At 47.6% G+C, this 26,370-nt stretch overlaps 1 protein-coding gene across 7 annotated transcripts in view; it reads left to right on the forward strand.

Annotated features, from left to right (window-relative positions):
- Positions 1–26,370, forward strand: part of SEL1L3 (SEL1L family member 3) — a 103,670-nt gene that overhangs the window by 47,924 nt on the left and 29,376 nt on the right. For all 7 annotated transcript variants that reach the window (XR_006201995.1, XM_042936762.1, XM_042936758.1 and 4 more), the window contains exons 10-15: positions 6,235–6,446; positions 7,607–7,786; positions 16,455–16,574; positions 18,314–18,454; positions 22,489–22,551; positions 25,622–25,798. Coding sequence is in view for 6 of the 7 variants with exons in the window: in XM_042936762.1 (XP_042792696.1) it covers positions 6,235–6,446; positions 7,607–7,786; positions 16,455–16,574; positions 18,314–18,454; positions 22,489–22,551; positions 25,622–25,798 (893 nt within the window). In the remaining variant the exon portion in view is untranslated. The remainder of the gene's footprint in view (positions 1–6,234; positions 6,447–7,606; positions 7,787–16,454; positions 16,575–18,313; positions 18,455–22,488; positions 22,552–25,621; positions 25,799–26,370) is intronic.

The raw sequence follows: 26,370 nt of genomic DNA on the forward strand, positions 1-26,370 counted from the left end.
ATCTAGGTTTTCTTTGAAGTCCCCCAGTTGAGTATTTGTTGGGTAACTGAATGCACTCCAGACGAATACATGATACCGTTGTAAGTACTAGAAATGTCTTTGCTGGGTCAGTGAATCACTGAAAGAACGAGGAATTTGACTACCAGGAGACACAGGTTCAAGGTCCACGCGAGCCAAGCTGTGACACCAATCCAGACTGATAGATAGAGCTCTGTGGGCTTCTTTGCCTTCTTCTCTACATTTTTCTCATTCCCTTCGTACTTCTTTAGCCTGTTCCCTCTCAGGAGCTGCTGCCCTGGCCCTGAGATGCCTCTGCAAACATAGCTCTGTTCCCCTGGTCTGCCAGCAGACTGTTTTCCAACTCCTCCCGTCAACAGCAGCAGACCAGGACCCTTCTTATGCATACTCCTTGTAAAAGAATTCCCAAAATGCAGCCCTCACGGTTCTTCCTTTCATATATCCGTTATCTGGTGGCTGACGCATACAGGTGCCCAGATGTAAAACAGCCCCGACGTTCGTGCAGACCCCGTTGGCACCCGTGGACCGCAGCCCTCCGGCACTGTGCTGGGCCCTGGGGCAACCGTAATGAAAAGACACGCAGAACTCTCTGCCAAGTGCCAGGGGTCTGGGAGGAGGGAGGCTTCTTACTTGTTGACAGCTGAGGTGCTAACCTGGTATGCAATGCAGCTGTCCCCGCTGGTGGTGGTTCCCGCTCTGCAGTATCACAGGACGTGTTCCTCGTCTCCCAGAGTAGGCATGCCTTTGAATTAAAGATGGCAGCCCTCCTTAGGCGCCCAGCTGCAGTGCATATAGATGTGGCGAACACCCTTCCTGCCTCCCGGCGTTCCAGACCCACTGCTCTGCATCTTGATTTCCTTGCTTGGCACGGGAATGCTACTGTGCTGCTCTGCCCCAAAGTCCACCACGGTCCAGGCTCTGGGTGGCATCCAACACGAGACCCCCTGTTCACGGCTTCAGGGGGACTCTTCTGATTGGTCACTCTCTATGTCGTTTCCCGGGGAACCTCCAATTCTCCGGGAAAATGGCTCCTGTCAGAGCATAGAAATTGCCCTATTAGCATTTGGGCTTTTTCTAATGCTAGGATGGTAGTATTCTAGTATGCATGTTTTTTCATTATTTAAGAGGTGTGCTGGCTATTTCTTCTACTCTCCTGTTGCAACTTCCTTGTCAAAATGGAACCCTTAGAATTCAAATACCCTTTGAATGGGGGGCTAGGCATCCATTAGCAGTGGTGGAGATGGGGAGGGGTGAGGGGGAGCTGGTAAGAGACCTGGGGAATGGCAGTGGAAGGGGGTGGGACTCGAGGCCGGAGAGCTGGTTTGGGTAGGAAAGCGCGAGGAGAGCTGCTCAGGTGCATGTGGGCAACAAAGGCAGGGAAGGACAGGTGCATGGGACAGGTGAGCGGGCCGGCACTCCCCTGTGGGCATCTGCCCTGGGGCTGGAACCCCTTACTCCCTTCCCTCCCTTCATTCTGGACGGGGCAATTCTGAGCCCAGGGGAGTAGGCAACTCTGGCTACAGAAGCCAGAGGTCTGCCGGCAGATGGGTCTCAGGAGGAGGCCGGGTCTGAGGTGGGCTCGCCTCCGTCTTGTTCCTCTCCTTTGTTGGGACCAGCCTGACTTGCCCCGGGCTTCAAGTGCAGGGGGAAGGAGCCTCCACGCAGTCTGCCAAGGGGTTGCTGGTCCCACATGCATCACCCTCGGTTGCCTTTAACTGTTCTTATTTTTGCCGACAATTGCAATGTTTATTTGGAAACACGAAAATGCAGAGCATAGAAATGGTAGAGATACAGTAATGTTCCTTAATAACGCCAAGATACCGTGTCCTTTAAGAGCTATTTTCAGTGTTGTGCATTGCAAAACCATCATCTTTATTTTTTTTATTTAAGAAAGCGTACATTATAGATTTTTTTTTTTACAAAAATGCACAGAAGCACCAAGAAGAATACAGACAGGGAGATATTTTTGCTGCCCAGAACATCCCTGGTGACAGTCCTGAGGGGCAGTGGGTAGAGAAAGGGAGAGAAATCACACGCACAAACCCAGAAAACTTGCATACAGAAAAGTACGAGCCGAGCCATTTACTTCTGACAAATAAGCCACCTCCTTCCGTCTCTGGGGCTCAGGGGCTCAGAATGCAAAAGAGGAATATGCTGTGGGGGTTTTTTAAGTAGTAAGCCTGGTGAGATCTTCCTTTTCTGGTTAAATGACATTTTCTCCTTTCACTTTCTTTCCCTTTCCAGCTTATACTTTGGGTGCATTCCACCTTTTGGAAGCTTGAAACTAAAAATGACTTTCTTATTGATGCCCCCGTCCCTCTCACAAGGAATGGGTCTGCATCCCTCCTGAATTCTCAGGCAGATGCCCACTCTGGCTCTCCAGCCAGGGCCCACCTTCTCATTTTCTGCTTTTTGCCTCTGTTAATGATGAGCCCGCAAATGGCCACCTTCTGGTATTGCTGTAGAAAAGAGAGCAAAACAAACAGTGCCGTGCTCCTTGGAAAATAGGGAGGGTTAATTAGTGGGGGCGCTGACCTTTTGTTTTTTCCTTAGCTTTGGGGGCAGGAAGGAAGAAAATGGGAAAATGGCTCCTTCTATTTTGTTTGTTTGTTTTTTTCATTACCCCATTAATCTCCATAAACAAGGCATGTGTTTTAGTTACAGATCGACTAGAAAAAAATGCATATGCTAAACCAGATGGGTGAAATTAACAGTTTCATTAAACTAATTTTAAAATTGCCAGTTTTACAATATCACCAGCGGTATAATGGCTTTGATTTTTCTGCCGCAGTTGGAATTTGAACTTTAAAGAACGTGCAAAAAAGAGCAGTTTTACTTTCGAATTATTTGTTTTTATTATATTCACCAGTGCAGAAAATTGTTGAGATTCTTTTGCAGAGAAAATACTGATCGGTAATATTTTGGGGGCAGTTAGGAATTTTATCATGTAAAAGAAATAATGAAACCTTTGCAATCCGCCTCTGTTGCCTTCTGCAGGGTGTGTGTGTGTGTGTGTGTGTGTGCCCGCGAAGGCTTTGAGCTTTGTGAAGGATTCCCCTTTTGCTCCTTATCCTCCAGCAATCCCGGCTACCTGGGAAGTGCTGCTAATGATTTCTGGGGTTCCATGCCAGAGGTCAGCAGGGCAAGTGTTTCATTTGGAGCATCATTTGGTTTGGAGTTTCCTGTCTCTTCTGAGCCCACAAAGCCCATGTCTGTGGGTACTCAGGCAAAACCCATCATCTTGGTTAGGTGTTTGTCAGAGCAGGTAAGGCGGGGGTGAATCGTTAACAAAATGTTAATGTTGCTTTGCTCAGAACGCGCACAGAGGGGCATCGGAGATGAGTCCATATTTAAAAGTAAATCTATGAATAAGTAGGAGGAGGATTTATTTTGCAACTCCATCCGAGTGCTGCGGTGCATGCTAAATCCAGTGGAGAGGGTTCTTATCCTGTCTAATGGTTGGACTTCTCTCAACTATTCAAAGGGAAAATCCAAAATGAGATCCCCAGACTCCTGATGGAAAAGGGTGTTATTATTCAGATATACCCCAACAGATGAGCAGAGGAAAGTTCAAGGATGTTCATTGCCACGTTGTTGGTTATAGCAAAATGACTGGAAGCAACCCAAGAGTCTAAAAATAGAGAACTGGTTGGGGAAACAGCACTGCTGTGGAATGCAATACTATTGAAGCTTTAGAAAGAATGGGCCTCTGACAGCCGCGGACAAATACGGTATGTGGTTAATTTAAACATGAGAGTTGAGGGTCAGAATTATAGGAGCTTTTTGGAAAGAAAATGCATATGTATCAATACAGATAGATGTGTATGTGAATTATCGTCTGTGGAAAGGGAAAAGTCTGGAAGCATACACACCAAGCTTTTAACAATGTTTATCTTCACTATTAAAGAAGGATTGGGAGAGAGGGCACTCCTGGTTTTATTTTATACAAATCTGCTTTGTTTGATTTTCTTCTTCTTTGGTGTTTTTTTTTTTTTTTTTTTTTTTTTTGAAACAAGCAGCTATTTCTTTAGGGATTAAAAAAATACAGAAAGAGAAGCATCTTCCATTTGTTCAGTGAGGTGATTTTTTTCAGCACCTATTGCTTCGGATTGGGAGCAGAACCAGCTGATGCCTGTTGGGATCTGGAAGGCTGGGGTAAGGAGTTCCAGGAGCGGGGAGAGGAGACTGCCTTAGATCTAGGCAGTCGTGGGCTCCTTCCTCACAGCCCGGCAAGTGGAGGCACGTGTCTCCCACTCAGGGACCAGCCAGTTCGCTCGTGTGCCCAGAAGGACTGGCACCAGCTCATAACCCGTGCCTCGGCTTTTACAGTTTCATCCTTGGATCCCACCGGCCTCTGTTTTTAGCATGGACTCTGCTAGGGGACTGCCTTTAAATAAATCCAATCTCAGACCTCCCATTGCAGTTGTCCCACATTGGAAACTCACCTGTGTTCATTCCTTAATGGAGTGCTGATAGAATGAATCTCTTGTGCCTCCTAAAAGCTGTTGGTAACATTTGAATTTTGGATAGAATGAAGATAAGGAAAGAAACACGTTAGACATAACAATTTTTAGGCAGGTAGAATTTTAGTCTTAAATAAGATGACCGTGGAGGTGCGTGGATGGCTCGTTCAGCGTTCTGCTCTTGGTTTTGGCTCAGGGCGCGTGCGTGGATGGCTCGTTCGGCGTTCTGCTCTTGGTTTTGGCTCAGGTCATGATCTCACAGTTTCGTGAGTTTGAGCCCTGTGTCTGGCTCTGGGCTGCCAGTGCAGAACCTGCTTGAGATTCCCTCTCTCCTCCTCACCCTCTGTCCCTCCCCCACTCATGCTGTCTCTGTCTCCCTCAAAATAAATAAATAAACTTTAAAAAAATGTGAACATCTTTGGCCATATTTAAAAAAAAAATAATAGGATGACCATAGCTCTTTGAATGAAAATATATCTACGCAATCCTTTATGGTTTTTTGTAACATATCATCTAATAGATGCACAGGATAGAAACTAAACATTTGTTGCCTGAATTAATGAACGAGAGAGATGAGTAATGTAGACAGACTTTGGAAGACGGTAACACTTACATTATAAGGACATAGACCTTGCTAGTTTGGACTTAAATGTTGATCAGATTTATGGGAGGATTAGGTGAAAGGAAGTATCATACAGCTTAAAGCAGTTGCACAGAGAAGGGTCTTCCGATAGTGGTGAGGTACTTATTAAGACATCTGCTTGCAGGGTGCCTTGGTGACTCAGTCAGTTAAACTTCTGACTCTGGCTCAGGTCATGATCTTACAGTTCATGGGTTCAAGCCCCACATTGGGCTCTGTGCTGACAGCTCAGGGTCTGTAGCCTGCTTTGGATTCTGTGTCTCCCTCTCTCTCTGCCCCTCCTCCACTCACACTATGTCTCTCTCTGTCTCTCAAAAATAAATAAACATCAAAAAAAAAAAAAAAAGACATCTGGTTGCCTATCAATCAGCAGGTAGGTGCAGCAGAGTAAGTCGGAATGACTTTCTTGACCTGCAAAGCTGAATTCAAAACTGGGCTCAGCCCCTTGTCAGGTTTTGTAATTTTGGACAGGCTAGTTGACTTCTCCAGGCCTCAGACAATTCATTGGAAAAATAAGGACATTAATAATAGTCAAAGTTTTCAAATTACATGCCATAATTTGCATAAAACACCTAATCCAGTATTTGGCATTTTGTAAGCCCTCTATAAAAGTTGACTCATTGTTTTTATCGTCTTTAGAAACCCTCCAGTAAAACTGGAGGAAAAAGATAAGAAAGCATCTCAAAATAAGGTTCTTTTGCTCCACTTTTTAGAGCAGCACCTAGGAACTATTTCTGAGATAAAACACATTCTTCTGAGAGTCTTAGAGTGGAAAAAAGTCTCTTTGGAACTTTCGGTGGTCCTGATTTGGTGGTGAGTTACACTCAGTAAATTACTCTCTGGAGGTGCTTTCTCAGCTATATAAGGCACATCCTTTTTCCCAGGATACTAGGCTGTCATTTAGTGCCAAAGAAAAAGCTATTTGCAGAGTGACACCGTGGCATCCCCAAAGGGTTTAATTTACCTCCCTGGAAGGTGGTATATTTCAAGGCACTGCAGAACCAACCATATTAATAACTCAGGTGGTTTAATTGGCTTTTCCCTCTTCTCTCTAAAGCCCCGTCGATCCCACGGTAATTAATCGTGTGTCCTGTGAATTGTGGTTATTTACAGTACCGAGGAACCAAAATGAATCTGTATTAGAAGTTGGCGGGAGGATATTTGAAAAGGCTGTGAAGAGACTCTCCAGTGTTGATGGTCTTCACCAAATTAGCTCTGTCGTCCCCTTTCTGATGGATTCCAGCTGTTGTGGATACCATAAAGCATCCTACTACCTCGCAGTCTTCTATGAAACTGGATTAAGTGTACCTCAGGATCAGCTGCAGGTAGAGTATTTATGGGTTCCAGAACCATCAGTCACCTGTGTTATGTGTGCAGAGTAATGCTCTCATGCCCCAGGCAGAAACCGGACAGGTTCACGCACATCCTTTCTGGACACAAGCTGGGGGATATGATTGGTATGCGCCAAGGAAGAGTTTGGGCAGGGCTTACCAGACTCCTACTCTTTCGAGAACAACAGGTGGCCCTTACCCAATTCTTATAACTACTCTGGCTGTAGGGCCATTGTCCCACATGACTGTTCGGCTAAGTGAAGTCATCTGGATCTCTGAGCAAAGTATTGTCGCCTCCAGCCTTCTACCATCAATATCAAAGCCATACCAGACTGTTTTGCTTGTGGTTTTTGAAACCCAGTTAATTATGCGACCTGCCAAACATTTGGGATCCCATTTTTATAAGCGCTGTGAGTGGTTCTTGACCATTTTTAGTTTCCTGATCTGCACATAGGGTTGTTTGTCCTGGATTTGAAGAGACTCAGTTTGTTTAAACCTGCCCAGGTGGTTCCATGTTCCTTTTAAGTGACTTCTCTGTGTATGTCTCTGGCTTATTGAAAGTCATGACTGATGGCATGCTTTCCTGAAGTCCCCAAGGCAATCCTCACGAAGGTGAAATAGTGAAGAAGATTCTAGCCCTGTGTCTGTCACAAAGTCGCTGGTTGGTCATAGACACCTGACGTCAAGTCTCTGGGCCTCCCTTTCCTCAATTGTGAAATGAGGCTGTTGGACCAGCTGAGCTCCAAAGACCCTTCTCAACACTAACGTTCTGAGAGCATAAGGTTAGGACGTGGTCACTATTCATAATATCTGCCATAAATGACGTAACTGAAACAGACCAGGGATCCTTAGACTAGGTGGCAGATACACAAAAAGATTCAGGGAACAGCCGCTCTTTTCACTGAGTAGAGGGCAGAAGTCAAGGAATTGTGAGCTAATATTAGACATTAAGAAGGACAGAGAGCTAGGTCTGAAAACCGTCAGAGAGCTGCTGTGGCTTCTTTTCTGAAGATTTTTTCTAAAAGGCACGTTAACATGTTTCCGGAATGACTAGGTTCATGCTTCGGGACGGGGCCAGATGACCTTCCAGTGTTAGGATTTTATTACCTTTTTTCTACAATCTTGTGAACACTTTGTAAATTTCTCCCTAACAGGGCATGTTGTATAGCTTGGTGGGAGGCCAGGGCAGCGAGAGGCTGTCTTCAATGAATCTTGGCTACAAGCACTACCAGGGTGTCGATAACTACCCCCTCGACTGGGAGCTGTCTTACGCATACTATAGCAACATTGCCACGAAGACACCCCTCGACCAGCACACGCTACAGGGAGATCAGGTAAGATAAAGAAGTGGGCGGAGATCATCATGGCCCTGTTTACACGGACTTCCTGAACCATTTCATACAGTGTCTGCACCTGTGGCTGGCTCATTTTCAGGCCTTCAGAGGATGATCGTAATCGAACGGAGAGGAAAGCCATCTTACGTGCTCCAATTCATATTTCCTGTGTTCTCAGGCTGAATGCGGGAACAATCCTCCATCTATGCATGAAAAGCTTTTCGGGAGTGGGAGGGCTGGCGCGGGAAGGGTAGATTTGGCCCTGGACAGAATTTGATTTTGCAGAGAGCGTGTACCAGAAACAAAGACATCTTGTCTTTGTTCCAAGACCGTGTGAGGGGGTGGGGCCGGGAGGTGTTAGGGATCGGGTCACATTGAGTGGGGGCCACAAGCTAAGGGGTCCTCTCAACGCATAGTCAGCAAGCAGGGTCTGCGGTAGAAGGAAGCAGGCTCCGTCCCTAGCTACGTTCCCAATGCTGGGCACCTCGAGAAGTGGCTGTCCCCATGACATGAGCCTCGCTAGCCAGGTCTTCCAAGTGACTGATGTGTGATGTTTGAAGACTCTGCCCAATCCCAGATTAAGGACTGGATGAAGGGCACTATCTCTGGCCTCTCCTTTTGTAGGCTTCCAAATCTTATTGACTCATTGGACAGAGAAATCAGTGGCTCACATCCCCCCAAAAATACATAACATGTTACCTTGGATCAACTGATGGTTTGCTTTGAGGATGGTGAATAAAAAGCTATATACATAGAAGTGATGGTGTAAGATTTCAAGGAACGACGATGCAGGTCTGCATTCAGTGGGAGTAGACTATGATGTGGTTGGCTTCTTGGAAGGTATTTGTATATATCCTCTTTATCCAGGAAGGATTTAAGACGTGATGGTCGCAGCCCTTGAGGCAGTCAGGTTGAGAGGAAATGCAAGGCGTCTCTCCCAGGAGTCGGCAGGGTTCTTTTTCTGTAAAGAGCCAGATAGTAAATATTTTAGGCTTTGCTCATACAGCCTCTGTTGTAGCTGCTCACCTCTGCCAGAGACAGTATATAAGCAAACGGGGAACCTGGGTTTGTGCAGCCATAAATAGTACATAAACTGCATGGTCGGATTTGGCCCTGGTATAGGCCATAAACTCTCGATTTTCCCTGCTTCTGCTCCGTAAGCCCAGGGGATCCGCCTGGCTAAGTCAGGATTGGAGAATCTTAGCCTGAGCGGCTACCCGGGAACCAGAACCACTCACTGGTCCCCAGCTCTGCTCCTGGATGGCACTCAGAAACCCACAGTGCAGAAAATTTGTGCCTTGATGGTTGGCGATGGATAGTATCTGGAAATGAAATCTACAGGGGCCACTGTACGGTTATGAAATAAATGAGTCAAAAATACATGCTGTCAGTGAACATTAAACATGAGTCAGACTATAAAATACCACGTGGCTACCTATATAGACATTCTGATTCCTTCAGAAAATAACAATTTCCCCTGAATAGACTTGAACGATCTTGTCATTATTGTTTGTATTCTCTCAGCGAAAATATAAGCTATGTGCAAAATTTGACCTCCGTTTGACAGGAATTAATTTATGAATTGATCAAAAAAAAATTTTTTTAAGGAATTATTCTGAAAAAGGCATTCATACAAAAAGCAAGCCACAACGCGATCTTGCGGTGGGTTCAGCTAAGCCTGAATGTGTTAAGAATGTCCTCTATGTATGTATTATACTTTTAAGAATTCTAATTCAGCATAAATTAGCAATGGGAAATAGTATGTTGCTAACAAGCTCCTTTTCTTTTGAAGATTTGGCACATGAAATGTTATGATTATGAAAGAAAGTGTTTAATTGGTCAGAACCAGAGAAGATGAATAGAAGAGATCCATCTTGCAGCTGAAAGTCGTATGATTAAGAATCACAGATACGAATTATACAGTTAGAAGAGTTGTATCATCGCTCATTTTCTTAAGAATGTGTAATTAATGGCTTCTTGAGAATTTAAGCAGGTGTCATACATTGATTTAAATGTCCTTTTGTTGAGAAATCTATTAATTCACCAGCAGCACGAAACAAATGAGGAGATATGGAAAGCCAGACCTCTAATTAACAAACCAAGGATCCGTCAGTAACTCCTTCCTTGATTCTTGCTTCATTTTCTCTTTTATGTAACGCGTGCTTCAAATCATTTCATCTTCTTTATTAGTACTCTCGCTTCGTGTCACTTCTTTATGAGTTAGCAGGTCTCTGGCTCAGGTGAAAGAGAAAGAAGATGCTGGCTTTTGTTTGTTTTGTGACTTAATCGTAGACGAGCTGCTTTCCTTCGGTCGCTCCTCGGAATGTGCTTTTCCACGTTGGTGGTTTGGTCCCCCGCCTCGTCTCAGCCCCTTCCAGAGGGGCAGGGGTCTCGTCCACACCCTTGGTTTCAACTGCCCTCCACATACTGGTGACACTCAGACCTTCCAGTCCAGCTGAGATTTTCTTACGCACCCCCATCTGGATTCATAACACAGTGCGGAGGAGGTAACACACCGCCCGTTCCCCGTAACTCCTCCGCTGATGGCCCTGCTGTCCCTCCTTGCAGCCAAGGAGCCATCCCCCCATTCTCCCGTCAGTTACAGCCCCCGCCAGCTGCCCATTTCTCTCTCCGCCTGTCTCCATCCCTGGGGCCATAGGTGACATTTGCCCCTTCTCATCTCTGCCCCCAGCTGCTGGACAGCCTCCTGCTCTGGGCTGAATTGTGCTGCTCCCCATCCCCATCCCCACCCCCACCCCCGCCCAAAGAACAGGAGAATAGGATTTAAACAGATAGCAGGATGACTATGTTGGGGGGGCACAGTGAGAAAGTGGCCACCTGCATGCCAAGGAGCGGGGCCTTCGAAGAAACGAAACCTGCCAGCATCTTGATCTTGGACTTCTGGCCTCTAGAACTTTGAGGGAATAAATGTCTGTGGTTCAAGCCACCCAGTCTGTGGCGTTTTGTTATGGCGGCCATAGCAAACCGATGTGCTTCCTAACTGGTCTTTCTGTCACCAGCCTTGTCTCTTCCCTTCTCTTCTCACTACTTCTTCCCAAGTAGGCTGTCGGCAGTCAAGGCTCTCAACCTGGCTGCACGTCACAATCACCTGGGGGTTTAAAGAACAACTCCGCGCAGGCTCCACCCCATAGTCTTGAGGTCGCAGCATGGGGGGGGGGGGGGGCCTGGGCACACGTGTATGTGTGTATGTGTATACAGTTGACCTTCGAACAACAGGAGGGTTAGGGGCACCGATCCCCCACACAGTTAAAAGTCCACATATAACTTTGACTCCCCCGAGTTTACTACTAATAGCCTACTGTTGTCCAGAAGTCTTACTGGTAACATAAACAGTCAATGAACACATGTTTATTTTGTTATATGTATTATCTGCTGTATTCTTACGATAAAGTAGGCCAGAGGACAAAAAAATGTGATTAAGAAAATCATCAAGAAATATATTTATAGCACCGTATTTGTTGGAAAAAAAAACAAAAACCCTGCATTAGGCGGGCCTGGGCAGGTCAAACCCGCGTTGTTCAAGTGTGTTTGAAAAGCTCGGATGTTCATAATGTGCAGCCCGTGTTGAGAAGGACTGACCCACGACGCCTCAGCTCAGCGCATCGCTTGGCGTCGGAGGGTTTCTTTGATCTGGTTTCTGTTTCTCCGGCCTCAGCTCTCAGTGATCCCTGCTCAGCCTGGCCACCCTGGTGACACCACACCATAGGCCACGCCTTGCTGTTCTCACCTCCTGGTGCTGTTTGGTCTCCTCTGCCCGGTCTGTTTCTGCACACTCACTCCTCTTTTCCTGCCTGCTGACCCCTCCTACTTGAACACTGGGCTCAGACCTCACCTCCTCCTCCACATCTCTTGGCGGTGGGGCCAGGGCACCCGGGTGTATCCCTGCCATTGCCCTTATGAACCCTTACGAAGGGTGCCACGCACAGGGTCACAGAGCTGGCTTCCCCAGGAGACCATAGGCTCCCTGTTACAGGCTCCTTGTTCATGTCAGTGATCCCAGTGCCCAGCACTGGGCGTGACACACAGTTGGCACCCAGTGTTTACCAATGGGCTGACGGACGGGGTAAGAGTGAAGAGCATCCAGTGATAAACCTGAAGTTATGACATTGTCTTGTTCACTCACTGGTGCCTAAAAAAAAAATATTTATTTATTTTGAGAGAGAGAGAGAGACAGAGTTAGTACAGCGGGGGAGGGACAGAGAGAGAGGGAAAGAGAGAATCCCAAGCAGGCTAGTCAGTACAGAGCCCTGCAGGGGGGGGGGGGGGGGTCAAACTCACAAACCATGAGATTATGCCCTGAGCCAAAATCGAGAGTCGAAGCTTAACTGCCTGAGCCGCCCAGGCGCCCCAGACTCTGGTGCTTTTTGATGTGACCAGTGTTCATTGTTGACTGCAAGCACCCAAAGCACTTGGCTTTAAACCCCGCCCCTCTCCCAGTCAGCCTTTCTGGGTGGCATCCCGCGTTTGAGAATTGTGGGTACTTATCCTTACAGCTCGTATTTCCCCATTCTTACTTTAATAAAATCCCTAAAATGTGAAATTTCAGCAAAGAAAACGCACACACACACCCACCATTGGGAGCCAAGCGTTACAGCTGATTTTAAACACGCTGAGAGGCGGGTTCCCAAGGGCGGTTCCCACAGGCCTCGCAGGAAGTTAGCAGAGGTAGGCGGTTTAAGTGTAGGCTTTGAAATTGCCCTGCTCCTGAGTTCCCAGGGGTGCTGGCTGAACCGTCATATCTCACAACTCCAGGGAACGCAGATGCTCTGGAAAATGTGAAGGCCCCACTTGCAAAGTCAGAGGGGTTTTCCAAGTCCTGCCCTTTCTGCCTCCCTTCCTCTCTGTCTCTCTGTCTCTCCCCCCACTTCTCTCTCACTCTTTTCTCTTGTTCTCTTTGTCTCTTTTCTGTCTCTTCTCTTCTTGTCTCCACCACTTCTCTTGCCCTCCCTACCCCGTCTCCTCTGCCCCGCCCTGTGATCAATGGCAGATAGCTGATACGGTGTGAACACCGCCCTTGGAAGCTGCAGGCTGAGCAGAGAGAAAGGTGGTGACACCGGTGAAGTGTCAGCGTCTCTGGGACAGTGTGGCGCCTCCTCTGACAGTGGGCGTGGGGGCTGTAAGGTCTGTCCAGTCTCCAGACGTTGGACCTCCTCTGACCTGGTCAGCAGATTTTAACCCTGCAGTACAGGATATGAGCTCATTCGAGAGACCTTGACTTTGTAACGCAGCAACGAAAAGAACCCCTCAGAAGCCACAAAAGTCCCAGCGCCGGTCAATGTGGGGCCCTTGGGTCCCTGCCAGCATCTCTTCAGCTCTGCCCCCCAAACACCCCCACTGCTGCTTCTCCACACCGCACCTTCTTCCTCCTGGCTTGGTCATATTTCCATCCGACGCATCATTCTCCGGTCACACAATGTTGTGTGAATGCATGAACGACCGAACGTTCCTCCCTTTTAGGGGTTGCTCCTTCATCAGACGTCTTTGCAGGTGGTCGGCTTTCACAGAAGGCCCAGACCATATGGCTCCGGTGCTAGCTGCCGCTGTAGTGACCCCAGTACCACGGAGAAGCTACCAGCTGCCTGGGTGTGGCCCACAGTGGAGGCGTGGCTCCGGCCAGATTTACTTGGGTTAAGGTCCCAGGTCTGTTGTTCACTGGGTGTGAAATCTTAGGTGATAGTGCTCACCTCTGTCTCTGCACAGCTTTTCACCAGTAAAACGGGTGCCGTGATGTGTACCTCACACGAGTGTCACAGCTTGAACAAGCGAACCCACATGATGTGTGGCTAATGGAGCCCGGCTTCCGTCCCCACAACTCCCCCTTTAAAGTCTATGACTTTCATCTTCTGACGCATAAAATGCTCTTAGATAGAATAGACCCCACCGCATAAGGTTGTGAGCTGCACAAAACTGCGGAACCAATAGGAGGGCTAATGTTCTAAACGGCTCCCAGCCTTTTACGTGTCAGAGTGAAGTAAGGACCTAACAAACGATGGGTTCCATTACTGAGAGCTCACCATGCACCACACGCTCTGCTAAGCTCTTTTATAAACAGTCTCATGGAATCTTCACGCAACCCTATGAGATCGGTTCCCATTTTACAAATGGGGCAACTGAGCCTCAGAGAAGCTGAAGAACTGCCCAGAGTCACACAGCGGTTGAGTAGTGGAGCCTCGATTGGAACCTAGGCCTTTCTAACTCTTCATACAGTGAAAAATAGTGGCTGTTAGGCTGAGTGCTTTTGATCTAGCAAGTACCATGCTAAGCTCCACTTTATGGATGCAGAGACTGAATCGCAGATAAATAAAGTTAGTTGGCCAAGGTCCATGGGTAGTTCGTGGTGGGTTAGAATTCCCCTTGGTCTGATATGAAAGATTGTGCTCTTAATGGCCCTGTCCTGCTGCAAAACTTGATGGCACGACCCAGGGGAGCTAGACCAGGGTACCACGACACAAAGGACAAAAGTGTCACTTCTTCAGAATTATGCACAGCTACCCAGTTCCCTCGGAAATGTGGCCTTTGCCAAAAGGCCATGAGTTCACTATCAGGGAGGACAAGGAAGCAGTCCACCATTTGCTTCCTCTCAAATGCGCGAGCCCTTCACGGGGTGGTGAGGTCTATGGGCCCCACAGCCGGCCAGCCTGGATTTGATTCCTAAGTTTGAAGAACGAAATATATGCTCTTGGATAAGCTACTTAACTTCCGAGCCTCAGTTTCTACATCACTGAAATGGAGATATTGACAGAGACACTCTTACAAGGTTGCAAAGACTCAATGAGGCAATCTTGGGCAAAGCAGTTAGAACAGTGACGTATTATCAGTGCTACATCAACTATCATTGATATGTCAGTGATCTATCGTCACTGCCAGAGAGCGGCAGAAACATCTAAGGGTGTAAATCCCGCAGGGTAGGACCCGTGTCTTCATATGTCATGCCTTTCATTCAAGCCCCATGACAAAGTTAAAGAGAAGGAAACAAAATAAGAAAAATAACCAAAACTCAGAAGACCCCGAACTGTCCAGTTGAAAACAAAATTCTAACTGAGGATTCCGTTATCTGAACAGCTCCAGCGTCAGCCCAATCCCAAGTTCACCCCAGACCGTAGAGTGTCCCCTGGAGTTCGAGCCGAAGCACCCACTCGTTAGTCCTACGCTTGTCGGCGTCAACAGGATAGAGTGGATTCTAGGGCCTTCTCGCTAGAGGGTGACACTGTGGGGAGCCCGAGACAGCCCTTTCTTTGGAGTCAGGCCGGGCTGGCTTGACAGCTCTACAAGGCAATCATGAGTTCCTGGTTTCACCTTTCAGGCCTCCGCTTCTTTGCCTATAAATCGAGGACAGTGACATTTGGATGGCAGTCCTGTCGTGAGGATGAGGTGACAAAAAGATTTGTTAAACCCCTGGCACAAAGATGGTTTCAATAGAAGGTAGTGGGTGGCCTTATTCTAATTGTTGCTCTTTGCCTGGTGGCCTCCACGGGTTAGACACTGAGCAAGACGGGATGCCTGCTGGGTTCCCGACACAGTCCCCACTTCTCAGCCCCCCCGTGCCCCGGGGAGGGACCCATGGTGCCATGCGGCCATAGCAGAGGAGACAGCTGCCAGACCGTCTCAGGAATGGGCTGCAGGCTAGAGTTTGTGAATCTAAGAATTCTTCCTCGCTAACAAACAAAGAGGGTCAGAAGGGAAATCAGGCCTGGCTCCTTGTTCTCTGAGGCTTCTTTCCCAAACTCATGCAGATCCATTTTTTTATTTTATTTTATTTTATTTTATTTTATTTTATTTATTTGTTCGTTTATTTCTTTCTTTCTTTCTTTCTTTATTTATTTATTTTACCATCTGCCTGTGGCATGTGCCGGGCATGGGAAGCCCTTCCCAGCACCCCTCACGGCATTGTTAAATAGAGTTCATTATGTATAAGGGGAGACCGTGAAACAACAGCGCTGGTCTCTTGATAAACAGCCAAAATTTACACTTCGAAATGAGTCTGATTTTCTGCAGAGGAGTCGGATACCTCCGAGGCGGAGCGCAAATTCCAAACATTTTGGGAACTTTCCCTTTGGATTCCCCCTCAGAGCCTCTAGCACCTTCTTCCTTGCATCCTCAGAATTAACAATGCCCTCTTTTCGGCAGGGTAGATTTAATTTTTGGAAATAGCCAAAAGATATTTGAAGCTGAGCCTTCTAAATAAAAAGGGTTAGTCATGCAGGATAATAACACTTTGGGATTTAAAAAAAAAAAAAAAAAACAAGGTTATACTTAGAAAATATTGATTCACCTTTTTTGAGGCCGTGTGGAATCTGCCTCTGAAATCAGTGGTGTGAACGTGGTCTTCTGAACAAGCTTGAGCAACGGAAGAGGGAGTGGAATAAATTTTGTCCTCCCAAGGCAAACGCTTTGGTAGGAATGAATATGCCCATTTAGGTATAGGAGATGTGATACGTTCATTTAAGACGCATTTGATCTTATGACATTGTGAACATACCCCGTGTTTCAGTTGTTCAGATAGTTTTTACTTGAGCAATTGCCAGTTTAAGAATAATGCCATGGCTTTTGCGTGCCTAAATCATTTGGGCATTTCCCTTGTCCCCCTCCTTCTGTTTTCCTTCCTTCATCCCTCCCTCTTTCTCTCCTCTCTGTCCTTCCTTTTTAGGCATATGTCGAAACAATTAGACTGAAGGATGAGGAAACGCTCAAGGTACAAACCAAAGAGGATGGAGATGTCTTCATGTGGTTGAAGCATGAGGCCACCCGAGGCAATGCGGCAGCTCAGGTAAAAATGCGGGCCACTGTTTTGGAAATTCTTTCGGTTCTGATAGACCAGGTTATGTCATGGTAACAGATTATCCCAAACCTCAGTGGCTTGAAACAACACGAGTTAGTTTCTCGCTTCCACTACCCGTCCCGTGGGGGTCGGCACGTGCCGTGCTCTCATGAGCCCCTACAAACCAAGCCACCAGGGGCTTCATTGCAATACAGTCGCCCACAGCCACTGCGGCGGGGCTCTGCACAGAGGTGGCAGGGACCGCCTCTCATGTTTCACTGGCCAACGCAAGTCACCTGGTCTCCCTTGACTTCATGTGGGCCGGAAGTGTAGTCCTACCCTGCACCCAGAAGGAGAAAGAGCTTTAACATTTGTGATCTGTCCTAAAGACTACCATCAGACATTTTAGTGCATTGGATAGAAATGAAAAAGAAGCATCTTGGGGTGCAGTAGAGATTAGAGGGATATCAAGAAGAAGGGCCGTGAATTCAGCTAAGAGACTAACAGAAAATCACGTGCAGTATGTTAGACCAGAGGACCAACCTTGTCTCTTGAACATGTCTTGTGTTTTTGGAAGGACTTTTCAGAGGTACCAGGAAGGGCAGAAAGCTGGGAGAATGTTCTCTATCTGACTTCTTCCCTTGATTTCACTATGAAGAGAATCCCTTAATGGGAGACAGCTTAGGCCGATTGCACCGGTTGGGAGAAATCCTCCTTCCCCAAGAGTGGATTTAGCTTTTGCTCTGTGCTCCTGGTGAGCACACGGTGTGGGAAGAGCCTCTGGGTCTGTTAAGCAGGCAGAAGCTCAAAGATGGGAAAAAGAAAGAGAACAGAAAAGAACAAATGCATTGACAAGCAAATAGTTCAGAGACCCTTTAGTGATGAATGGGTCTCCCATCCGTCTGTAGAGGTCTTCCTAGAATTTCAGGAGATACTTTGAGGGACGTTGTAGGTATTTGAGGAGTGAGGGGAAGGAAGAGAAGGAGACGAGAGAAGAAGCAGAAAGAAAGACCACAAGAGGCCAGAATGGGCCAGAATGTTAACAGACATTGCTCTGGCTCCTGTTGGACATCTGTCCCTGGCCTGCAGTCTTTCTAGTGCAGGAAAGAATTCTAGTACCTAATTCTGGAAATGCCACTGCCAGAGTCATTTCCTGGGTACTCCAGAGCTTGCATGAACTTTCCTTCCTTCGTTTAACAAATCTTTGTGGAATAGCTTCTATGAGCTTCTACTGAGCTTTGCTGAATGGAGGCTGAGGGGATAAAGGCAGACAAAAAAACATCTTGAGGTTCCTATCCCCAGAGAGCTCTCAGCCTTGGGTGTCATGGTGTCAGTCGTGTGGAAAAATGCTAGGATGGGGAGAGATAAGTGCCTTCCTGATATGGATGTGCACAAGCCTCCATGCCATTCACTAGGCCAAGTGACAGGCAGTACCTCCCAAAGGAGAGGGGCTTTGAGGACAGGAGACAGTCGTGATTGTTGACCAAGTTCCATCCAGCTCTGGCCCTGGGTGCAACAGATACGTTCACATACACGTGCACACGTGCCTTGTTTCCAGCTGGTGCTGAGGACTCGTATTTACACGAGTTCACCTTTCAGGGCTTCCAGTTGGAAGATAACATGCGCCTACCTATTTCTTGGTTCTCATAGGAAAACATTTTGAACTTGGTTTGTCCTTCCACCTTTTAAAGTCTTATGTTAAGCATTACACAGGAAAGTCATTCTTCTAAATTGCTACTGTCTTGAAGCAACGATTGGCCCAGATGCTGTTTTGGGGCCAGCAAGGTGTGGCCAAGAATCCTGAAGCGGCGATTGAGTGGTACGCCAAGGGTGCCCTGGAGACTGAGGACCCCGCGTTGATATATGACTATGCCATTGTGTTATTCAAGGTAAGAATCCCTCGGTTTGTGCCAACGTTATGCAATTCTTATCAGACTTCTGAGCAGTTTCCTGTAGGCGTGCTGGCAAACAAGGAATCTGTAACTGAAAGAACTTAGTATGTATGTGCTTCCGTCACTCTTGATGGAAAGGGATACTTGCTGGAAAGGCAGAATCAGAAACAGTGCCCTGGTCTCATTTTTAATCATTAGCCTTATGTTTGGCACCTGGATTCTCTTTGCTTTTGCAAGAACTGTAGCATTCTGGAGGAGGCACCACGTTTTACGGATTGGAAAACGGCCATCAGCCCCCAAGGGGGCTGCAAGTTCGCCACCAGGCAGAGTTGTCATTGAATTACAGCTTAACCGAAGTGTGTGTTTGGGCTGGATCCCAACGGTCTGGTTGGTCAAAACAAAGATCTTGCTTTAAGCCAACAGGAGAATGGTGGGGGCCGGGGCGGGGGGGTTTGAAAGCATTAGCACAGGAGACAGAGGATGGAGTTCAAGTCCCTCCTCTGCCATCATCACCTATGTGTCCTTGGAGTTATTTGATCTCATGGGACAACGGTAATGATCACAGATTGAATGAGATAATATAATGAATGGGCTTCAAGAAATGAAAAATACTGTATCTTACACGAAATCTGAATAGATCACACTGCTTGAGCACTTATTACCGGACTTACATGTATTAATGCATTCAATCCTTATCACGACCTTGTGAGGCAGGCCCGGGGGTGCATTATGATTGCTGTTTATATATGTGGTAACAGAGGCAGAGGAAGGTTTTTTAACTTGCCCAAGGTCACACAACTGGTACATTTTAGAGATCTGGGACTGAGCTCCAGGCACTTTGGCTTCAGAGTCTGTGTTCTTCACCCCCAAACACAGAGACATCAACTCCCCAACCTTGGCAAAGCAAAAAGCTGTTGGCTCCAGTAAGGAAACCCTTAGATCCTATGTCATGCCCAAAGCAAGTGGCTGTCCTCAGATAGTGAGTGTCTTCAGACAAAGACGTGGATTTCTGCGGCCAGGTCCATCTTTGGAACCACAGCTGTGGCCACTCACTGATTCACAACCTTGACTCTGCTACATTTCGGACCCTCCACAGCCTTAAAACCTATTGGTTGATATGGTTTCCAAATGTAGAGTCTGGACTTCCCTTTCTCAGTTGTCAAGTCAACACAGAAACGGCTTGACTCCTAGCCATATGCTGATGCATCCGTGTGTTTATTCAATAAACACCCATTCAGGGCTGACAAAATGCCAGGCTCTGCGCTAGATGGAGTGACAGATGGACGCGGGCGCCGCGTCCCCGACCTCAAGGGGCTCATGCACTGGTGGAGAGGGCAGGCACGGAGAGGCACCTCTCCGCCGGAGTTGGGGCCGGCCACTGTCAAAGTGCAGAGAAGATAATGGCTCGAATCGGACATGACTTCTGCCCACCCGGAGCTCGCCATCTAGAGGCAGAGGCAAATAACATAAACAAATGACTCTGGAGGTGACCTACTGTCTGCTTTCCCAAACCTTAGCGACTTTTGTTTTTCCTGCATTCTAACTAAGAATCCCTCAGTGGGATCAAGGAAGCCGCTCATTAACGTATCGAAGATCTTACCTCTGGCCAGAAGGTCACTTTAAGTGTATTCCACGGGAAAGAACCCCATGCAGAAAATGAGCTTCCCAGATGTGACAAACAGTACTGTGCTCCGGGCTTTGTGTGGGCCTTGGGCATATTGTGTCATGGTGCCATGACAGCTGCAGCTTGTCCAAGACAAGACAGTCCAGGCCATCCCGTCTGGCATCCACAAGAGGACAGAGCTTTGACCTTTCCTGCAGCAGCTGTTTTTGATTAATTCACTCAGTGGATATTATTGAGCACTTACTACATACCAGGGCTTTCCATTTCTCTCACTTAACAACTTCCAGGACTACTCAGATTTGTGTAGAGTGCATAGCCCCTGTGCAGGAAGTTATCCCACTTAGGATGAAATGAACAAGTATTCTGGAAAATGCAGGGCAGCTAGAAATCAGAGTATCTGAGTTCTAGTCGTAGATCCGACTGTAAGCCTTTGGATGAGTCATCCTCTCTGGGCCCCAGTTTTATTCCTTCAAAGCAGAGACGTTGCAGAAGATAAAATTTGAGTTCAACCAGGTTCTAACATTCTGTCATCCTGGTCTTTCTGACACTTTTCCAGAAGTCCAAAAGTGTTGTCTCATTGCCCTATCCAGTTTTTCCAAGTAGCCTTCTTGTTCTTTTTTTTTTTTCTCTCTTTTTCTCTAATTAAATGAAGTAATGGTGCATTTCCGAAAAATATTTTCATCTTCAACTTTGCCTCAGCTCATTGGCTTTATTAAATAGGTAAGTTAAAGTCTAGTAGAAAATTTGGTGCATATAGTTTCACTTTTAGTTGGAGTCACGATTTTATTTTTGGGTCCTGAAAAAATAGAGACAACCATATCCTGCATGTTTTCTGGGTCCTGCCAGGAGGTTACAAATCGTTATGTGTTCTCAGCACAGAACTGGAATGTACAGGAGGCAAGAGACAGTGGTAGTTGTGTGCTTGGACTCTGGGGCCTGCCTGCCTGGGTTCAAATCCTGCCTCTATATCTCACTCACTGTGCTAGTCTGGGCAAGGGCTCAGATGGGAATGCTCACAGCACGTCTCCAGGCTTGTGGTGAGGATTAGTTGTGACAGCCCAGGGTTGGGCACACCCTAATTAATGCGGGAATGTTTGCTAGTGTCATTTATTTGCTGTGGTGCTAAGTATTTCAACAGAGTTAAAAGCTATATTCATTGCAAAGCCCTGCCACATTATGTCACAATGTGACCCCATCAACCGCCGTGTCTGAGGCCAGGAAGAGTCCAGGGGGCACCTGTGGTGTGTGTCAGTCACAGATTCCAGTTGAGTTCGGTAGCAGCGACGGTTTTCATCCAGCTTCCGTGGCCCGCCATTTTTGTTGTCAGTCCTGTGTTGAGAGAGACCTCAGGGACCCCTCCAGCTCCCCCCTCAGACCTGCCACTTCCCCACATGGTCCTGCAGACACTTCAGCGTGATCCCACGAAGTTCCTCTCTTGCAGCAAGAACCCCAAGGAGCACCTGGGTGGCTCAGTCAGTTGAGCGTCCGACTTCGGCTCAGGTCGTGATCTCACGGCTCGTGAGTTCGAGCCCCGTGTCGGGCTCTGTGCTGACTGACCGCTCAGAGCCTGGAGCCCGCTTCGGATTCTGTGTCTCCCTCTCTCTCTGCCCTTCCCCTGCTCGCACTCTGTCTCTTTCAATCTCTCTCTCTTTCAAAAAAAAATTATATATGCTATATAAATAGATAAAATTATAATATTTTTATAAAAATATATAAAATTATAATATATATTTATATAGTATATAAAATTATTTTCTAATATATTTCTCTCTGTGGTGGTGCTCAAACCACGTCTGCTGGGAAAACTTGCTTTTGCCGGAGGAGGAACCTTGTCAGTTTCTGTCAGCATCTGAGGCAGAGGGTTCCAAGGGGTCCTGTCTCCTTCGAGACAGGCTCTCAAGCTGGTTCTGAAACCACCGTGTTCCACCCTGGGGACTCCTGAGAGGACCCAAGAAGGCTGCAAATGGCAGGCCTGATAACTTTTGACTGTCCAGTGCAGATAAAGCGCGATATCTGGCTCACGGATGAGACCAGCCCCAGAGGAACGCATCCAGGATGACCAAACTCATTTAGCCCTATTCTTCAGGGCTTCTCCCAGTGGTACCTGTGGACAGACAGGAATGCGATCCACTGGATGATAATGGGGGATTTTGTATGGACGCTAAGCTGGGAAGGTCAGGTCCGCTGCCTCAGCTCCACACACATAAGCAAAATAATGGTGGTGGTGGTGATGATGATGGGATAATGGCTCTGCATCGAGAGATCTTTAAGGGAAGGCTTCTAAATAGGAAGGCTCGGGTTTTATTGTGTAAGTATTTTACCTGGAACACTGATATACCCGCGTGATGTCTTTGAGCGCACTCTGGGTTGATTTTCTTCGTACTCATTGCTGTTTATCATGGTTTAGGGTCAAGGAGTAAAAAAGAACAGACGGCTTGCCTTAGAGCTGATGAAGAAAGCGGCTTCCAAGGTAACACTTTTGCATATTGTCAGAGGGGAACATTTGCACCACGCATGCCCACACGCCTGCAAATCTGCCAAAGTGAATGGCCAGCCTTTGGCCCCGGTAGAAAACAGGAGTCGGGAGGGAGGTCACTGGCATTGCGGTGATTAGTCATTTTGGAGCTACAACACATACGGAAACCTGTCACAATGGGGACGGCAAAATTCAAAAGCTGAATTCACCTTCCAGTCAATAGAATTCAGGCCGATCTTGTTTGAAGGCTAAAATTATAATCACTGGCTGCCCTGATAACAAGCAAGCGTTGGGGGTTGGGGGGGGGGGTAGCGGGGCTCCTTGGAATTGAATGGGTATGTATAAATGCCATTGAATTGGGAAAACCAAAGGCCTAATTCCCTTGAAGCTTAACCCTGTTGTGTCCAATGCTCCTTTACTTCCTGGGCTTTAATAACAGAGACGTTTATCCAGTTTGTTGCCGGGTTTAGAAATTTCTTTGCTTTGGTCACTATTTACTCTTCGCTGCTATTGGCAACTCAGCTGGTTTCACTCTGGCCCTACAGAATGGAGGTTAAGTATCGTTTGTGTGGGGACGCACCCACACACAGTGCACGCGTACCCACCCAAGCACACTCAAGGGTGCACGCGTGCAGATTGGCAAATAAATACATTTGTAGAAACCACTGTAATTCTACAACCTTGACAGGGTCCTCTCTAGCCCTTCTGGCTCTTGAAAATGCCTCCCTCCCCCAGGCTGCCAATATCTGCCTTACCGACAAAGACTCCTGAAGATCCCGTGCTGATTTTTTTTCCCTCATTCCCTCCCCTTGAGAAGTTCAGAGTGTCTTTTTTGTGTCGAGCAGAAAGTTGGGGCATGGACCAAGAGAGCCAGAAGACTTTTCCTCCACCTCTGTGGTGTCAAGAGGGCACATGACCCAGGAGAAGGGAGCCAACTTCAGCACACAACAACTCCTGACCCCACACAAATGTTAGGGCAGAGGTAGAGAGGCAGTTTCATGGTGGTCCTTGAGGGCACTGTTTCCAGAGAATCCTAAAATGGGGCAACGCTGGGGTTTCCCGGAAGCCGGGAAATTTGTGTCTCTTTGGCCACCGTAGTGGTGCGTTGCTGTCTACTGTGCTTTGTCTTGAAGGGGTTTTGAGCAGAGCTTGGTTAAGTATTGGGAGATGCAGTTTTATAGCCTGGAGTCACTGCCTCCTTAAAAGCGCTTTGTGATTCTCACTCATTCACTCAGCAAGGAATTTCTAAGTCCCTACTCTTTGTCGAGCCCTGTGGCGAAGGCCGCATATCATTTGATTTTTGGAATGAGTGAAGAGTCACATGGAAGCAACTCTGGTGATTGAGCGGTACCTCTCCAGAACAAAGTATGAATAGTAAGCAAGAAGACGGGATTTCTTGTGGGGCTCCAAGTGCGGTCCCTCCAGGAGTTCCGCAGATGTTCTGAGGGATGGCAGGTGCATCTGAATAGGCCTGTGGCCTCTGGCTTCGCAACAAAAGCCATTGTGAGGTGTACATTCCACAAGCCTGTTCCAAAGCTCGTTCTTGCCACTTTATAGCATTCCCTGGTCTATTACAGTATTGAAATCTTACAGCATTCTGTAAGATTTACCAGCAGACCACCTTGCACCTGCTACTGTGTGAGGTTCAGGAAGAACGCTTCTATGCCTAGATCCACAGCACTGATACTCCTTCCAGATGTCCGTTATTTTGGAGTCCGTTATCTGGGGGGCCTGGAGATCTGAACCCTACTCTCCATCCTCGGGGTATAGGGTTGGACTCCATTTTGTTTAACACCGAGATTCAAAGGGCGGCTTTCATTCATTCGTCAACTATTTCCTGAGCACCTACTCTGTGGCAAACACTAATAAAGGGACTTGGGAAACAAGATTCCCGCCCTCATGGAGCTTCTCTTTTAATAAGCTTTGTTAGTTTCTTTCCCCTGGTCTTCCCAACACCCGGAGTCCAACAGAGAACCTAGGAAGTATAGGCTCTTAGGATCCGTGGCAGACCGAAAAGGCTCAGACTGGGATCTTGGCATGTATTCTTAAGGGACACTTGTCCTTCGCTTATGAAAGGGGGGTGAAAGAGGTTTGGTTCCATACTTAGCCTCTAACTTAACAAGTCTCACAGAGGCAAGGGCGCCGTTAGACCCTCGGATCCTTTCTCCCCTGCTTCTTCGTTCGGTTTGGTGGGGCTGGCAGGAAGGGAGGAATGAGAACACTGGACGCCCAGGTTACACACAGTGTTCTCCCTGCGGGTGGGAGGCTCGATCCGAAGCACTCACACCCCCTCAGGGCTTCCGAGCTCTCAACAAGCAAGCCGCCCGCTGCCCTGTGGAAGCAAGTGGGAGCTCCTAAGGAAAGCAGACGAGAGCACCTGACAGCACAAATCAGCAAGCACAAGGAGGCTCCAGGCTAGATTCGCATGAAGCGCTTCCTTGGTACCAGCCCCAGGTTTAGACACAATTTGAAAACCCTCCTCCCATCTCCACCGCCCTCCACCTCTGCCTCGGCCGCACCAGACTCCACCTGTCAGAACCGGGATGCTAAGTGGCCCCGAAGCACCTGTGTTTTGCCAGCCGCTTCCCTCAGAGGATTTGTTGGTGTTTGGGGCAGAGGAATCAACAGATGGGCAGGCGGGTCACCTAGAAACTGTCCCAGCCGGGGGTTGGGGGAGTGCCTGGCCTCCTCTCGCAGGTGAGCGCTTGTGAGTTTCAAGGTCACTGTTGACACTGCAGGGCAATAAGCAGCCTTTTGGGGACAAGGGCATTGCGTAAGAGCCCCCAGGAGCTGAGTGAGGCTTTGGGGGGGTCAGCATGACCGCTGAGCCAGGAGGCAAGAATCCCAGCAGCAGCCGGAAGAAACCCACCTGGGAAGGCTCTGAGGCAGGCTTGTGTTTTCTAACTCTTAGCATTTCTTTAATGCCATCTGCCCCCAAAAAGAGATAGGAAAGGTTTTGCTCAGACTCAGGCAGAGTGCTTTCGCAGCAATTGATTCTCTTTAGGTTTCACTTAAAAAAAAAAAAAAAAAAAAGTAATTTCTTTTTTGTTGTTCTAAAACCCAGGGATTGCATCAGGCAGTCAATGGCTTAGGATGGTATTACCACAAATTCAAGAAAAATTATGCCAAAGCGGCCAAGTACTGGCTAAAAGCAGAAGAGATGGGGAACCCGGATGCATCGTACAATCTTGGAGTCCTGCATTTGGATGGCATCTTCCCAGGAATTCCTGAAAGGAATCAAGTAAGTCTTGAGAGCAGCTGGGCAGGTGGCCGCCAGATCATGGAGACTTGAAGGTCTTACGTGCCCCGTGGGCGGTGCAGGATGAGGCCCTGTGGGCGGCGCAGAATGCCAGCCAAGACGCAGACCCTGTCCTCAAGAAACTCAAGGGTCCAGTTAGGAAGATAAGATAGCCAAACACCAAGGACGGCATCTAGCCAAGTGTCCAGTGTGTGCTAATTGCTATGACCCAAACGGCTCTTAATGGGAAACTGTGAAGACCAGAGCAGTCAGGAAGGCTTCCTGGAGGAGGAGGGCCTGAACTAGGGAGGGAGGGGGAGATGATACAAGATGAGAATGCATCAGAGGCAGTGCAGAGATTGATATTACTAGAAGGAAAGAGAGCTGGGTCCAGAGAGGGTTACCGGAAATGAGACGAGATTTAATGAGAGTAAAAACAGGGGTGCCTCAGTGGCTCAGTAGGTTAAGCAGCCCTCTTGTTTTTGGCTCAGGTCATGATCTCACAATCTGTGAGATTGAGCCCCATGTCAGGCTCTGTGCCGGCAGCTCAGAGCCTGCTTGGGATTCTCTCTCTC

The sequence above is a fragment of the Panthera leo genome, chromosome B1 (assembly GCF_018350215.1).
Source record: "Panthera leo isolate Ple1 chromosome B1, P.leo_Ple1_pat1.1, whole genome shotgun sequence".
Taxonomy (NCBI): Eukaryota; Metazoa; Chordata; class Mammalia; order Carnivora; family Felidae; genus Panthera; species Panthera leo.